This window comes from Pan paniscus, chromosome 13, assembly GCF_029289425.2.
Source record: "Pan paniscus chromosome 13, NHGRI_mPanPan1-v2.0_pri, whole genome shotgun sequence".
Lineage (NCBI taxonomy): Eukaryota > Metazoa > Chordata > Mammalia > Primates > Hominidae > Pan > Pan paniscus.
The window spans coordinates 134,732,260-134,748,403 of record NC_073262.2 but is presented as its reverse complement, the minus strand read 5'-3'; the positions used below and the strand labels follow the sequence as shown (position 1 = coordinate 134,748,403).

The 16,144-nt window shown below is 39.4% G+C and overlaps 1 protein-coding gene across 4 annotated transcripts in view; it reads right to left on the bottom strand.

The window, feature by feature from the left end:
• DIS3L2 (DIS3 like 3'-5' exoribonuclease 2) overlaps positions 1 to 16,144 on the bottom strand; it is a 368,917-nt gene that overhangs the window by 179,921 nt on the left and 172,852 nt on the right. For 3 of the 4 annotated variants that reach the window (XM_063595621.1, XM_003821873.5, XM_063595620.1), the window contains exon 8: positions 10,404 to 10,651. In XM_063595621.1, coding sequence (XP_063451691.1) covers positions 10,404 to 10,651 — 248 coding nt within the window. Of the gene's footprint in view, positions 1 to 10,403; positions 10,652 to 16,144 lie in introns of those variants that run through there. The other variant, XR_010109551.1, reaches the window with a different exon arrangement.

Genomic DNA, 16,144 nt, shown 5'->3' with positions numbered 1-16,144 from the left:
TTTATTTTTAAAATCTTGGAGCAGAAAAGGAGTAAAAGTAATCTAGATGTCAAGCAACAGATAAATGATAAACTAAACCATGTCATATTTTTCAATTTTTTATGTATTTCAGAAAAAGAATTTTGAAGATGTATGTAGAGTATGATTTAACTAAGTAAAAACATTTATGAAAATGCTGAAAGGGACAAATGGTGTTAATTATTTGAGAGAGGATTCTGAGTGACTTTTAAATCTATTTTCTAAGCTTCCTTTAATATCACAAAGTTGGAGGTTTTTTAATTTAAAACTTATACAAAAAATAATTATAACAAAAACTAGAGTGCCCAATATTGGTTTGCTACCCAACATTCACTTCTGTCTTCCTCCTTCCTCACAAAAATCTAGTTTTCATACAGGAAACACATCTCACCTTCAGCTCCAGTGACAGATACTAATTATTCTAATAAATTCAGTGTATGGCCTCCCCTGGTGACTGTAGTCAACAGCATTGTTGGCAGACAGGGTCTCCCTTTTTGTGTCACATGTCATCGAGAAAGCAGGTAGCCTAATCATACTGGCAGCCATCTTCACAACCATAGAGAAACCACCACTGGATTGCTGAGGACAGCAAAAGGCAACCTGATAACATCATCCAGTCACTGACTTTACTGGGTCTGCAGCTGCACAACCTTTGAATTCCCACTATGTGAGATAATATTTTCTCTTATTAAGTCACTCTGAGTCAGGCATTTTTATAATTTGCTGCTAAAAGCATCCTACTACAAACTATTTAAAAAGATCATCCATGAGAAGCAAACTTCCCTTTCCCTCCATTCACTCTGCAACAGAAAATGTAAAGCTCTTACTACCAAAAATAAAATCTTAGTACTGTTAGCATCATAGATCTTGTAGAGGTATTCACTACACACTGACATGGAACTGCTGGGTTCTAGAGCATAAGAATACCATAAATGGCCCTTCCTTAGGCAACATAATTCTATCCTAAAGGTGCTCCCTTTAGAACTTCCATGTTGAACTAGGCCCACAAAGCATATACCCAGATCATTACATCTTCATGGAATATAGCAGCAAAGCCAGGAAGCCATCCCTGTCTCCTAGAGTGGATCTGCCTCATCAGTACTGTCCCTATCCTTTGGTTATATCCTCTTTCTTGCATGTGCCACTTTCTAGCTGTGTCATGGTGCTTTAGGTATGCCTCTTCCTTATCAATAGATGGGGGGGATCATCCATAAAAAGAATAAACATTTCTTTATTTCTGTGTACCACTGAGACTTGTATGCCTTTGGTGTCCAACACATGTTGGTGACTGAATATGTAAATAAACAAATTAATGCTTTGTACCTATTAGAGAGGCATACTATTCTTCCTTGAAATGCCAAAGGAAAGCTAAGAAAACTGAGGATGGCAAAAACAAATAAAACTCAAAGATAAGTACTTCAGTAAATTATCCAGTCCTACCATAATTAGCTGCCACATTAGCAAACTTATTAACACATCAAAAAATCAGGATTTAAAAAAACGCCTGCTACTATTGCTTTTATTCAAAACTGAACTTTTATCAGTTACTGTGTGGAAAATACCTCCTCTCCAATTGTGAGTTGCCAATTCAAGATAAGAAAAAGAAATAAAAGTCATACAGATTAGAATGGAAGAAATAAATCTCTCATTACTTACCAATGATGTGATTATCTACATAGAAGAGCCAAAGGAAATTACATCTCAAGTACTGAAATGAATAAGGGGATATGGCAAGATGGCTGGATATAGGATAATGTATAAAAATTAACTGTAATTCTACATGCTGGCAGCAAACAAAAAAGACAACTTCAAACATCTATTCTTCAGAAGATACCATTAATAACATGAAAAGACAACTCACAAACTGGAGAGAAGATAATTTCCATATCAGTGACTGCTAAAAAGATTACTTTCTGGAATATGTATTTTTAACTCCAAAAAAATCAAATGACAAACAGCCCAATTAAAAATGGGTAAAAGCACCAATGTATGCTAAAATGAATGGGTGAAATTAAGCAGAAACAGAATATTACACAGACTCAAAAAATCTTTCCAAAAATACAGTATAATAATTACAAGGGAAAAAAGTAGTAAGTTAGGAATCATGGCAGATGCCTCCTTAACCAGGTGATCAAGGTGAACATCACCAGTATTACTTACTGACATTATGTGCCCCCGATAAGATGCACATCACCTCTGTGGTATCTTTCCCAATAATGTCTAATCTCGATCTAATCATGAGAGAACATTAGACAAACACAAACTGAGAAACGTTCTACAAAATCACTGGCCAGTACTCTTCAAAAGTGTAAAGTTCATGAAGGACAAGTAAAGAGTAAGAAATGTCACAAATTGGAGAGACTACAGAGGCACAGCTAACTGTATTACGGGATTCTGGACCCAGGTTCTGCAACTGAAAGAGAATGTTAGTAGAAATAGTGATAAAATCTGAGTAAGACCTATACTTGGTATCATACCAAGATTAACTGCTTACTTCTGATAAGTATTCCATGGTCATGTAAGATGTAAACATAAGGAGAAGATAGGTTAAAAGATATACAGGAACTCTCTGTTCCATTTTTGCAATTTCTGTAATCAAAATTATCTAAATAAAAAATTAACTGTTAAAAAAATGGGTAAAAACATGAAAACACTGTCTAGAAGAGGAAACATGACCATGAGTATATGGAAAGATGTTCAACCTCATCAGTAATTAGGAAAAAAATAACAAAAATCACCCAATGATTATCACTATTTTTACCCACCTGGCTGGCAAAAATGAGTCTAACAAGTGTAAATAAGAATGTGGAGCAATGGAACTGCATACACACTGCTGGCAGGACTAAAAATGGGTACAATCACTTTAGGAATGGTTTGGCTAGAAAGTTGTAAAGTTAAACATGTACCTATGTATGATTCAGTAATTTCCTTTTTAAGTAGAGTCTAGAAAAACTTTAGTTAATGAGCACTGGAATGTTTGCAGGAGCAAAATCCTCTGTTCAACCCAAATGTACATTGCTAAATTATGGTATATTTCAGAAAATGGAAATATTATCGACTAAAATGAGTGAAATATGTGAGTATATTTTAGAAACATGTTAAATGAAAAAAGGCAAGTGATAGAAGAATATATATAACACGGTATTTTGTATAAGGTTCAAAAACAAGCAAAACAAAATAACATTTAGGGTTATAAATATGGGTAAATTATTTTTTTAAATACATTTTCATTAGTATATTTGAGATGGTGGTTACCTCTGGGGAAAAAAATATGGTTTAGGATACAGGAGAACAGACAGCGAACTTGAACAGTATTGGTGATGTTATATTTCTTAATCTGGTTCATGAGTTCATGGGTTGGTTTTAATATTAGGTTTCAAAAATTATAGAAGTGTTACATATATTCTTTTTCCTGTGAAATATGCTTTGTAATTAAAGTTGATAAATATTTTTAAAACAATATTTTAGTCAAATGTATACCAAAACCTTAATAGTGATCGTTTCCGGGGGTGAAACTCTGGGAAATTTTCATTTTCTATAGTACACATTTGAATAAATTTAACAGTAAATATTCAATATGTATGTATTTGGAAAAAATAAAATTTAGAAATGTTTGTTAATTTGATATTTCAATAATAGTTGTAAGAGAGAAAGTTTTCCTCCATAGAGTTATTTATAATGATCACCACTTCAATTTTTCTTCACTAGAGCTCCTCCATGAATACTGCTCCCATTCACAAAGAATGACATTCCAACTGAGTCCTACTGTAAAATTAATCTGAATGGCACTGCAACAATATTCCCAACTTCCTACATATGGTAGGTGGGGGCCTTGGGAGACATATAAACATTCTATATAAATAAGCATCAGATCTACTATCCTGGGTGATATGCCTATTAAAAACGTACTGAGGAAAGGGACCAGCTACAGACAGAAAAAAATATAACAAGAAAGTCCTTCAAATTGGCCTCTTTGCCTTAAAGAAAACAGGAACACTAAATAGTCAAGATTAGTGTTCTCAGCCATTCATCATCTTTCCTCTACTAAATATTCTTATAAACTCCTAGTCTTACAACTAGACGATATTTAGAAGACAGTCATGCACTCTTGCAGTGATTACCACTATCGTATTATTACTCTTAAATACATGCTCTCATACATGTTGGTCCAATGTTGGAAACTCCATGCAGACAGATATAATGGCATCACAGCCCTGAGAATGTACAAGTGGGGAACAATCAAACATCAACTATACCGAGGGCCCAAACTTCCAACAATACAAAGTAAAAACGAAGTGTGGCAAATACACTTGTCTTTGGCTGTATATTTTATGTATTATTTTCTATAATCAGGAGAGAGAACAAGTTATTTTCGCTTCTTATGGCTCAGTACTATGACACAGCAGAAAGTAGCACTTAAGGAATAGGGACTTCAGGAACGGTGTTTTTATCAGTGAAAATAGATAAAAGCATGGAGAAAAGAAGTAAGAGTCAACAATACTGAGTTATTTAAGAAAAGGTCTTGAAATTTAAGAGTGAATTGGTGTTGATATGAAGAAAGCAAAGAGGAAGCTGAAAGGATTTAATGAGTATAAGAGGAGGTTGATGGTTATCCAAGGTCCTCTAACATCATAATATTTTCAAGAAGGTGCACTAGAAATTGCAGTTGAAGATGGCGACTTTGGAAGAAGTGCCAAAACTGCATGCAGTGCTCATCAAGGAAAGGAACAATTTGGTAACCTAAGCCTGGATCAGGATCATTCTCCTCCATTCCTTTAACTTTTGCTCTGCCTTGACCAGAATTTTCTCAGTGTTGAAGACACAGCTTTTTCCAAAGCTGATCCTTACAGGCCACCAGGTGGAGCCCAACAGTCACAAAAAAAGAGCCCCCTCCTCAGCCTGATTTGCTTTTTGCCTCCTAGCCGGCCAGGTCCATACCCCTTGAAAAGAACGTACAAACTCTATAGATCTGGTAATGCGAGTCCATAGCATTATATAACTTGGTTTCTCCCTCAGAGCTATCTTTAAAGAACATGCTCTCAAAAAGGTGAAAAATTCCTTTTGCAAAGGGAAAGATTGGATACAGTTATTTTTCAGTTTGCTAATCTTGGAGCCTATGCTTCAATGAAACAAACTAATTTCTTCTGTTTTTTTTTTTCTATCAATCTAGTCACGGTTTAATTTTCCTACTAATTACAATTCAATGTATTAAATGTAATTTAATGACCACCTCTTCAATTCCTATCTACCCTGTAAGAAACTGAGTATCTATCAAAACTGAATGGAATGTAAAAGTATTTGCTTCCATGGGTCAATAAATATTGCTGACTGGCTAACAACAACCACAAGGTGAAAAGCTAGGAGACAAAGGCGATACCAGAACAGACCTCCACCCCCTACTTCCCATCTCTACCACAGTCCTCTAAGGTCAGAATTTCCCTTCCTCTGCTTTCACTTCACTCTGTCATCTGCTCCAATGGAACCTGCTGTCCTTCACACTCATTAAAGCCAGCAGCACTGTGACCCATTCTCTGTTTCTCATTTCCACAGCCTCCCATTAAGCCTAGGCAATCCCATGTTCAACCAAGAACTTCTCAGCCTGTAATGACCTATTCATTTTTCCTCCTCCTCCTCCACCCCTCAAAACCACCAGACTTTGCTTGATAAAATAATATAAATGTGTCAATTTGCTCTAGGTCGATTCATGTCACATATCTTCAGCTAGCCTTCAGTGTTGCCAAGAAACACTATTAAGTTCCTCACGGTAGCTGCTGTAAAACGTTTCCATTTTATTCAAGATTTACCCTTAAATAGTCAAGAAGAAACCATGACAAATCTGGGAGAAAGTGACCATGCTATCTCTATGCTCAAGACATCCCCGAAAGAGAAGCTGGAACTGTAAACTCTAGACTGAGGATACCAGATTTCCCAAAGGGCTGAGAAAATATAGGCATGAATTCCACTGCAAGAGTTTCTAAAGGGAAAGATGATTTAAGAGGTTGGGAAGCTCTTAAAACTGTAAATCTGATTATGTAATTGCAGATCATTCCAGCGAAGAAACCAATGTGGCTTTTTAATTATCCTGGACTAGAGTCTAGTACTAAATATTAAAGGTACTAAATATGTTGTAATGTATAACAAAAAACAGTGATCCCTAAAAGCTAGCAAGGGTTCACTTGGGTTTTGATAGCATTACAGAACAAGATTCATAAAAATGTGGGCGATGTGATGTATAGAGAGGTGAACAAGGTTCAACTGAGATCTCTCATGACAATTCTAAGAACAAGATAGAAAATAACTTTATAACAACTGGAAGTCTCCAATGTTATAATACTCTTTGAGCTGCCCCTAAATGGTGGCCCCAAGGCAGCACTAGTGTCAGAGAAGCAATGCTTACAGCAAAGGGGAGGCCAAGCTCCATGTCCTACCTAAGGATCCTTCCAAAGCTACTACCATCATATATTCTATTAATGTGTACATTCTATTCAATCTTTCTGTTAAATATCTGTGGCTTCTCAATTTGGCGTTCTCCACCTGAGTTTTTATACTTGTTGTATGCCATTGTCAAGCATGGACTTTGAAGTCATAGAACCTTAGTTCTCATCATTTTCTGTTCCAAATTACTCCTTGTGTGTTTTCTAGCTTGATTCATGGTGCAACATCTTCCTAGTCAACCTGGCTCAAGACATTGGGGTCATCAATCCATTTCCATCTACTCATCTGACCAGCTAGCAAATGTTCACCAAGTGTCCTTGTCCTAAAGGAGCTCATGGCCAAGTAAAACAAACAAGCAATTGCAAACCAAACAGATGAGAGCTATAATAATAGTACTAATAGAAGCTATGGGAGCACCAGAAGGGAGGCCTGTGAGTCAAGGAACATTTTTTGAGTGGACAACTGAGTTGAGTTTAAAAGTTGAGTATTTCACCAAGCAAACACTAGAGAAAGGAGAAAGCCACTGTTAGGAAAGGGAGTGTAATGTGCAAAAGTTTGGAACTATGAACATACACACTCAGCTTGGGAAATGGCAAGTTTGATTTCTGATAGTGAAGACCACAGAAGGAACTGAGATGGCTCCCAGTAAATTGTGGTTAAATGCCATCAGCATCCACCCACTCCCCCTAGTCAGAGCCTTGAAAGTTCATCCAAGATTCCATCCTTCTCCCTCATGCCCTATTTCTAATTAGTCATCGCATCTGGGAGAATTTACCTTCTTAATCTCCCCTGAATCTTTTCATTTCTTTTGTTTCCTCCATTGCAACCCTTTATTTCAGGTTCTCCCACCTCATCTGTCTTACTGCAATAGTGTATTATGACCTCCTGCTACTAGGCATGTCCCTTCTCATCTATTCTTTACTCTCAGTCAGAGTGATCTTTTAGCAAAGAGGCCTCTGTCCTGTAAGAAATGATCCTGGATTTCCCCCTTTACCTACCTCCTCTAAATTCCCCCAAATTATTCTATTCTATGGAAGAACTTAGAACATTCTGTTTTGTACTGTAGGTAGAACTCAAAGAGATAAGCCATTCAAGCCATCTGTCTTATCCACGCTCTTTCCCAGGAGTCCCACAGTGCTGCAAATTGGGTGTGAATCGTGGATGGGACTCTGGACCCCCACCTCTGCTTGAAACTACTGACGAGGGAAAATACCTGCCTCAAGCTAGACCAGTAAGATTTTCCACCAAAGAAATTCTGTATTATGATCTAGACTTTAGTATGTAACTGCCATAGGACTGGCAGTGCCATTTTGGGGCCACGTGTGCTGTTGTGCAGGTAGAAGACTACTGTGCAGAGAGAAGCAGAATAACACAGCTCATGTGCAAAAAGGGGTAAAGAAAAGATACTGTGTGGTGGCTGGGCTAGTCACAGGGGTGAAAGAGAAGCTGTGGTTCCTTTGTTGCCTTGTTAGTTCTGATTTTCTCATGAGACTTCCTCCATTTCCTGCTCTGGTTTTTAAAAGAATCACCAGCTTCTTATATTAATCTCTACTTTTATTTAAATTAGTTCCAGTGGGATTCCACTTCTTAGAATCAAATTATCGCTATGATATATACATGCAAAAATCCTTTTGCATTAGACTATAAGTTCCTTAAGTAACGAATCCATAGCTTGTTTACCATTGTATTTCTCAGATAATATAGTACTTTACACATAGTTGGATCAAAACCAGTCTGGTGAACTAAACGTAACTACAGAAGAGGAAAATGACTTTGAACTTGAATAATTAGAAGCAATTACATAGGCAAAGGAAGTCCAATACTTTTAAGGAGAGAGGTATAGGAGTTGGGAACAAATTGAGAAGGAAGCCACCTTAGCTAAACTTGATTTTTAGGAATAGTTCATGTGGAAGCTAACCATAACACTTTCGCAACCACAGCAGGTATTACCGTCACACTCCTGGTCAAAGCCTGGCAAAGATAAGGGAGGAAACCTAGGCAGTCATAGCACAGCATGTTCTGATTAAGAAAAAGTGACCTCAGTTCTTAAAGATCAGTAACGGATAACCAGAACAAAATGGCAAGGCGACCACCAACATACTCAACAGCTGCAGCCCTCACCCCTCATACAACAGACGTCATTTGAGAAATTCATCAGGAAAACCTATCATGTTTTATTTCTTAAAATAAATTTTCTCTTCTTCACAAAGATTTTAAAAGGCATATTTCCATAAATGACAATTTTTATATCCTTATATTAAGAAGGTAGAGAAAAAGCATGATGTTTCCATCTAAATATGATTATCTTCATTTTTTATTTTGAAAATTACATGATTAATATGTGACTTTTTAAATATTATTTCTTTAAATCCAGCAAATGTGCTTGAGGCTTCAAAGACCTGACTCCCTTTTTGTTGTATTTTACCTTCAAGAAAAGGGTTCCTGATGAAGTAATGGCTCAGCTATAAAAAAATAAAAATTAAAAAAGACCTATAAGGCCATGAAAGTAATAAGAGAAACTCATACTATGAAGATTTCCTGACTACACCCTTACAACTTGAAAACTAAGGAAGTAGTCCAATCAAGTACACACAATGGGATACGACAGAAAGGCAGATAAAAAACAAGGCTGGATTTCCTGGTTTGATGTGAAAGTCTTCCTCTTTTACTGCCAAACAGAGTGTGGCTGCACAATCAACAGGACCAGGTGGCACAACCGTTACTGGGCCTTTTGATTTGATGGTGAGAAACTGGCAAGCTTGTAAGAAGGACTATTTAGGGCTCAAGGGGTTGACATCACTTGGATAATTAGTTAGGCTTAAAAATGATGACATTGCAATCACACCACTTGAGAGGAAAAAAAGAAAGTACAACTGTTCCTAAGTAGCTATGAGATCATTTAAATCACACCAATCTTCATATAACTGAAAAAGTGGCACAGGGTAGTGTTTCTTATATATGAAACACTCTTACATATGACACACACATTTGATTTGGCTTATTTTGCTAGGCATAAGAAGCTAAGTATAGAATAAACCTGATAAAAGCAGCACATTGTAGCCATCCATTCAGTGCTGACTCTCCTACCCATAGGACATTCCCAGGAGGGTGCATCCTGTACAAGTTAGATGACCAACAAGCAAGTCATTAAACTAGACTAAAAGTAAATCAACAGGCTCTTTTCTAGATTGTATACCTTTATAGTCATTTCCTGTGAAGCATAAACCAGACATCATCTATAATAAACACTTAACAACATAGCTAAAACTTACTGCTTTTCTTTCAATATGAATACCAGTTCTAAGAAGAAAATAGGCATAGCATTTGGTCAAACAACTGGGTCCAGCAGTTTCTTCAGATGAAAATGAAGTGGCCATCCATGATGCTCCTGGACTATGTCATGTATATTTAAGTTAGATTGATCTCTGACAGCATCCACAAAAACCTGATACCCTTTTCCTTCTTACAATAGGGTAGTTTTTAATGCCATAGGCAAAATCAATACCGAAAAAGAATGCCATTTAAATATACCTTCATGTTCATATTTTAAAGCAAAGGAGCCTGGGGTCTCCTGAATATGCCTAGACTTTGCATGGTTTAACACTAGCATCTGCAAGGAGAGGACTGGTTGTTTGATGCAATGAATTATCTGTGGTACACAAGTACAAATAGGACACGTGACATAACTAAATAAGTAGAGGCTCGGAATGTTCATGTTTTACGCCAAAAAACAAAAACAAGAATGTGACTGCCTGGTAATTCAAGAAACATACAGGCAATCAGTTGAGGTGGCAGCTAAGAGTGACTTCTGAAGAATCAGGACCAAAATACACCAGAAACCATGCTTCAATAAAGAAATAATAATTAAAATACACAAAAAGTTTACCTAAAGACCACCTAAACTGAGTTCTGCCTGTGACCTGTGGTTTTTCCTACCAGAGATCACCTACCCCAGGGCAAAATTGCAGTCCTCCTTCCAGTCCACAATGCGGCAGATGAACAGTGTGTTGGCATAATCTTTAGGCCGTGCCACAAAGTCCTGGGGACAGTCCTTGAGAGGCACATAAATTCTAGGCACTCGGTGGTCTGAGGGAGAAAACAGGGCGTATTTCCTAAACAGTTCGCTGTTCTTATCAGCCAAGAGTTTGAGGAAGCCGGTTGCTGCTCGAGAATGTTTTTTCTCCAAGATGTAAACCACCTAAAAACACCAAAGATATAGTCAATGTTGTTTATCTGCAGAACTGAATTACACTTGGGAGAGGTCAGCAGGTTATAATTTGATCAACTAGCAGGAACCAGCAGTATTTCTAGGTCAAAATAAGTGCCTCTCAGTGATGATCTGTGACTTAGTAATCTATATTTAAGTTGCAACAAGTACCTAGTAAGCATATATATCCAAGAAAAATTATGCAATACATGGATGAATTAAATCAAAGTGCTTTTATTACCATGACCTGTGTCTTATAAAGACATGTGGGACTCCAGCAGGGAAGTACAGCTCCAGGTATTTGTTTCACATTATATTTTTCTCACATGAACAATACTAGTATCTCACACAAACAACACGGTAGGTGCTTTTTGCAAAAGTAAAAGGGTTATCAGACATAAATTACTTCTCTTAATTATGTCTTGAATAGCTGAAAGGAGAAATATTTGATCTTCCTTCTTTCCAAGATTAAACCCAAGCTCTAATTTGACTAGATGAAGATTGAGGCCACCACTCCACCACATACACATGTGATTTCCATCAAGAGAGAAGTATTCTCTGAGAGAGTCTTCTCCCTCGCCACCCCCTCCTCAACACATTCTTCCTGAAGTGCTTCCTTTCCCTACCGTAGCCAGTCTGCAGGCTCATCCCTTCCTCAGAGCTGCTTGCCGACATCCCACCAGACCCCTGAACAAAGATTCAGCCTGCAGTTGAGCTGGCTGCTGCTCTTCTCTATGTCCCTGACTCCATGTGGAATCTCAGCCTGTCTGCAGGAAACCTCCAAACCAATTGAGTGCACCACACCTCTCCCCCAGTCACTCCCAGCTACTACCCCACAGGAAAGCACCTTAGGGCACCCATCTTCTCATGCAAGCTCAGTCCCAAAACATGCTCTACTTTCTTCCTCTTAACTCTTCCTTCTTCCCTGAAAAACAGCTATTTTAAACAAACTGCTGTGCCCTCTTTCAAGAAGGCTGTGGGACACCCCCCTTCGCCACTCCCTTGCATGTAACTGTCTCTCCTAAGGACTGCCTTCCCCAGCCCATTTAGGAAGAGGATGCTCCTTTTCCCACATACAGCCTCTGAAATGGGTGTCCATGTTTTCCCATGCTGCACTGCCACACCCAGACCTTTACTCTTCCAGCCTCATGCATGTATGTGCACCCTCTTCTGGTTCAGGTGGTCCCCATCTTATTATTATCATCTCCTGGCCTCCTGGTTACTCTGTGAAACCTGGCTTACAGTCTGGCCCTCCCACGTCCATCCAGGTGAGTAACTTAGTCAACATCCTGTCCTCACCTTTCCCTATCTCTTCAACGCCAGCAACCTTCACTTCTATTTGATTTCAGCAACTTGTCCTCATGACCACACCTCAGCATCATCTGGAACTATTCCAATTCCAACACCTCCTCTCCGATGAATCCACCACACAGCTCGCTTGTTCTCCAGTGCTGCACTCCACAGGCTTTTTCACCACATCAAGACTTCTAGCACCTTTAACCCTTGCCTGTTCTCCAAGTCTGTTATCTACGTCTAAGCCTCGAATCCTTTCCCCCCTTCCCAGAGCCACCGTGTGTGTGTGTGTGTGTGTGTGTCTGTGTACACACACACACAATACCAATACCACATGCACACTTTTTTTTTTCTTGGAGACCTTGCTCTGTCACCCAGGCTGAAGTGCAGTGGTGTGATCTTGGCTCACTGCAACCTCCGCCTCCCAGGTTCAAGCAATCCTCCTGCCTTAGCCTCCTGAGTTTCTGGGACCACAGGTGTGTGTCACCAGTCACCACGCCTGGCTAATTTTTGTTTATTTAGTAGAGACAGGGTTTCACTATGTTGTCCAGGCTGGTCTCAAACTCCTGATCTTAAGAGATCTGCCCGCCTTGGCCTCCCAAAGTGCTGGGATTATGGGCGTGAGCCACTGCATCCGGCCTTGAACCACCATATTCTATCACCTCAAGTCCTCTTACCCAAGCTGTCAAATGCCTTATCTTCTGGTCCTTCCACTAACCCCACCCTAAAAACCCTCAGTCCTGCAACATTTCAGCCACCAGTATTCTCTAACCTTAAACGTAAGGTATAGAGTTGATCAGAAAAGAAATTACAATTGTACAGATGGACAGCATTATACATTGTTATACAACTTTTGCTAGAACCTTAAATTCTCTGAAGATATATTTTCACCTGTCCCCATTCTGCACAATCTCTCCTTTCATCTTCAGTCTCTTGATCCTCTCCTAGGGCTCCAGTTGTCTGAATGTTCAATCTTCTTCTTGTCCCACAACTCCCTGAGGCTCTGTTCAATTTTTTTCAGTCTATACTTTCTTTGTTCAAATTGGGTTAATTCTACTGATCTGTCCTCAAGTTCACTGATTCTCTGCTGTGTCATCTCTACTACTGAGCCTATCCAATAGTGTTTTTACTTCTGTTATTGTACTTTTCAGGACTATACTTCTCATTTGGTCCTTTATATAATTTTTTTTTTTTTGAGACAGAGTCTTGCTCTGTTACCCAGGCTAGAATACGGTGGCACGATTTCGGCTCACTACAACCTCCGCCTCCTGGGTTCAAGAGATTCTCCTGTCTCAGCCTCCCCAGTAGCTGGGATTACAGGTATGTGCCACCACGCCCAGCTAATTTTTGTATTTTTTTAGTAGAGACAGGGTTTCGCCATGTTGGTCAGGCTGGTCTTGAACTCCTGACCTCAAGGTGATCTGCCCACCTTGGCCTCCCAAAGTGCTGGGATTACAGGAGTGAGCCACTGTGCCCGGCCTTTTTATAATTTCTAACTCTTTGCTGAGATTTTCTATTTTCTCCAAGGTTTCAAGAAAGTTTTTAATTGCTTATTGAAGCACTTTTATGATGGCTATTTTTAAATCATTGTTGGGTAACTGCAAGACCTCAGTGTTGGCATCAGATGATTGTCTTCTCATTCATGTTGTGATCTTCCTGGTTCTTGATATGATTGGTGGTTTCCAATTGTATCCTGGACCTTTTGGTTATCATGTTAAGACACTCTGGGTCTCATTTAAATCTTTTATTTTAGAAGGCAGTCATACACCCTGTTGAGGTTTAACATGCGGGTCCTGATCTACTTTTGTGGGCTGTAGTTTCAATGACAATTTCCTTGGAAAATAGCCTTTGCAGTGCTATCTTGGTATGTTTGGTTTATATGGTATTACTGGGGCTCCCGCTGGTCTCTACTGGTACTGCCTATGTGGGTGGCAAGAAATTCCCCAAGCCAGGCCACCTGGTCTAAGTATGGAATGGGGATCTCCAGCCCGCAAGGACAAAGAGGCTTCCCATTTTGGGTTTCTTGTTGTGGCAGGATCACCTTTATTGGTGCTACCTGGCTGCCCAGTGTTTCTGAGTGGGAGTGGGAAGTCTCTGGCCCACAAGGATAAAGAGGCTTCCTGGACCACACACCCATTATGACCAGATCTCCCTTGCTAATGCCACCCAGCTGCTTGGTGTCTCTGGGTGAAGAAGCAAAATTCTCTTGCCTGTGAGAACACAGGGGCTTCCCATACTTGACTGCATGTTGTGGCCAGATCCCCTTTCCTGGTGTTTTCTGGGTAGATGTCCAGTGTCTGAATGTTCAGTGCCTCTGGGTAGACGAGAGTCGCAGTCCCACAGAAACAAAGAGGTTTTCTGGGCCACTTCTAAAGTCCTTCTTGTTGGAGCCACTCAGATACCTGATGTCTCTTGGTGGGAAAGAGAAGCTGCAGGTCCGGTGAGGAAGGAAAGCCCTTCTCTTAACCACTTACGGTCATTAGGGCTCTTTACAGGTGCTGTGGATGTTGCTGGAGGGATTTCTGTTAGATATGGGTGAGAATTAGTCTAGCTGGGCCACCCTCTATTGCTAGGTTGGCATTCAGAAACACTAGGCCTGGGCCACCTTCTGTTGTTGCTGTTGTTGGTGGGGGTTGTGAGGTCCCTGCTGTTATGTTGTTTCTCTAGTACTGACATAACTAGTTTGCCTTCCTCTTTTCACCTTTCAGAATTCTCCTTTGGTTGCCTCTTGTTTTTTCCAGGGTTTACAGTTATCCTCAGTGGGAGGAGCAAGAAAAAATAGGTCTATGCCGTCTTGTCTGAACTGGAAATTCTTGTTTCTTGTTTTAATGTTTGACAGCACGGAAATGTATAAAGTAGGCTGACATTACTACATTACTTGCAATTCATATAATGTTAATTGTCATGGAAATGACTCTACCATAGCATAAGTTTCGCAGGCAAGTGCTGTTTGCCTTGTAATTTTTGGTTGAATCCATTAAAAACATTATCCAAAAGAAAGGGAGATAGGGAAAAGGGAGAAGGGAGAGGGAAAACATGTTTGGAGGGCAGTAGCAAATCAAAGAACACAGGTTCCAGGGCTGCCTCTACTCAGCTCTGACTACAGTCATTTAGAAATTTGGCCCAGTGTTACCAAATGTTTTGTTTTGACAAGAGAAGCCAAAAGTCTAATTTTAATGTGAACACCCCCACCCCCGCTCACCGATGACTCTTTTTTTTTTTTTTTTTTTTTTTTTTTTGCTGAAAGCCATGAAGTCAAAATTTTTAAATACTGCACAGGTCAAACAAAATAGGTCTGTGAGCCAGATCCATCCCCAGGCTTTCCATTCATTCTAATCTCCCACACTTAGCATGCTGCCTGGAGCACAGTTAGTACTCAAATATATAGAGTATAATTTAGAAATTCCTCATGTCAGTATGCAAGAGCAATACTCTATTAATCAACTTGCTGGGTAGAGTAAGCACACTGCATTCCCATATGAAACACACTGATGGATGCTTCTGAAACATAAAGCCTCATGCCATTATGCCACTTTATACTTTGCCCTTCACCATTTCTGCCACTATGAGCTATGTGCACAGCTAGAAGTCAGCTGTGTTTAGTCAAGCATGTTGGCTCACACCTGTAATCCCAGCACTTTGGGAGGCCGAGGCAGGCAGATCACGAGGTCAGGAGTTCGAGACCAGCCTGGCGAAACCCCATTTCTACTAAAAATACAAAAAATTAGCCAGGCATGGTGGTACACGCCTGTAATCCCAGCTACTCAGGAGGCTGAGGCAGAAGAATCGCTTGAACCAGGGAGGCAGAGGTTGCAGTGAGCCAAGATCGTGCCATTGCACTCCAGCCTGGGCAACAACAGTGAAACTCTGTCTCAAAACAAAAAAAAAGAAGTCAGCTGTTTCATCCCACATCTGAAAATGACACTAGCTTCTATAATTAAAGAATACAAGTGAATTGTGCAAAATGGTGAAATAGGAATATAAAAACAATTGTTTCTATAACTAAATTGAATACTTTGGAAAAACTAAAAAAGACATTAAAATTATTTTTAAATTAGGTATGGGCATGGTAACAACAAAAAAATTGGAGCAAAAACTGTACAAATCTGAAGAGAGTCTATATTCATACTGCTTCTCCACTGTCTAAATTCTCACTCCACCAAAACTCGAAGTGATAAATGCTGCATTACA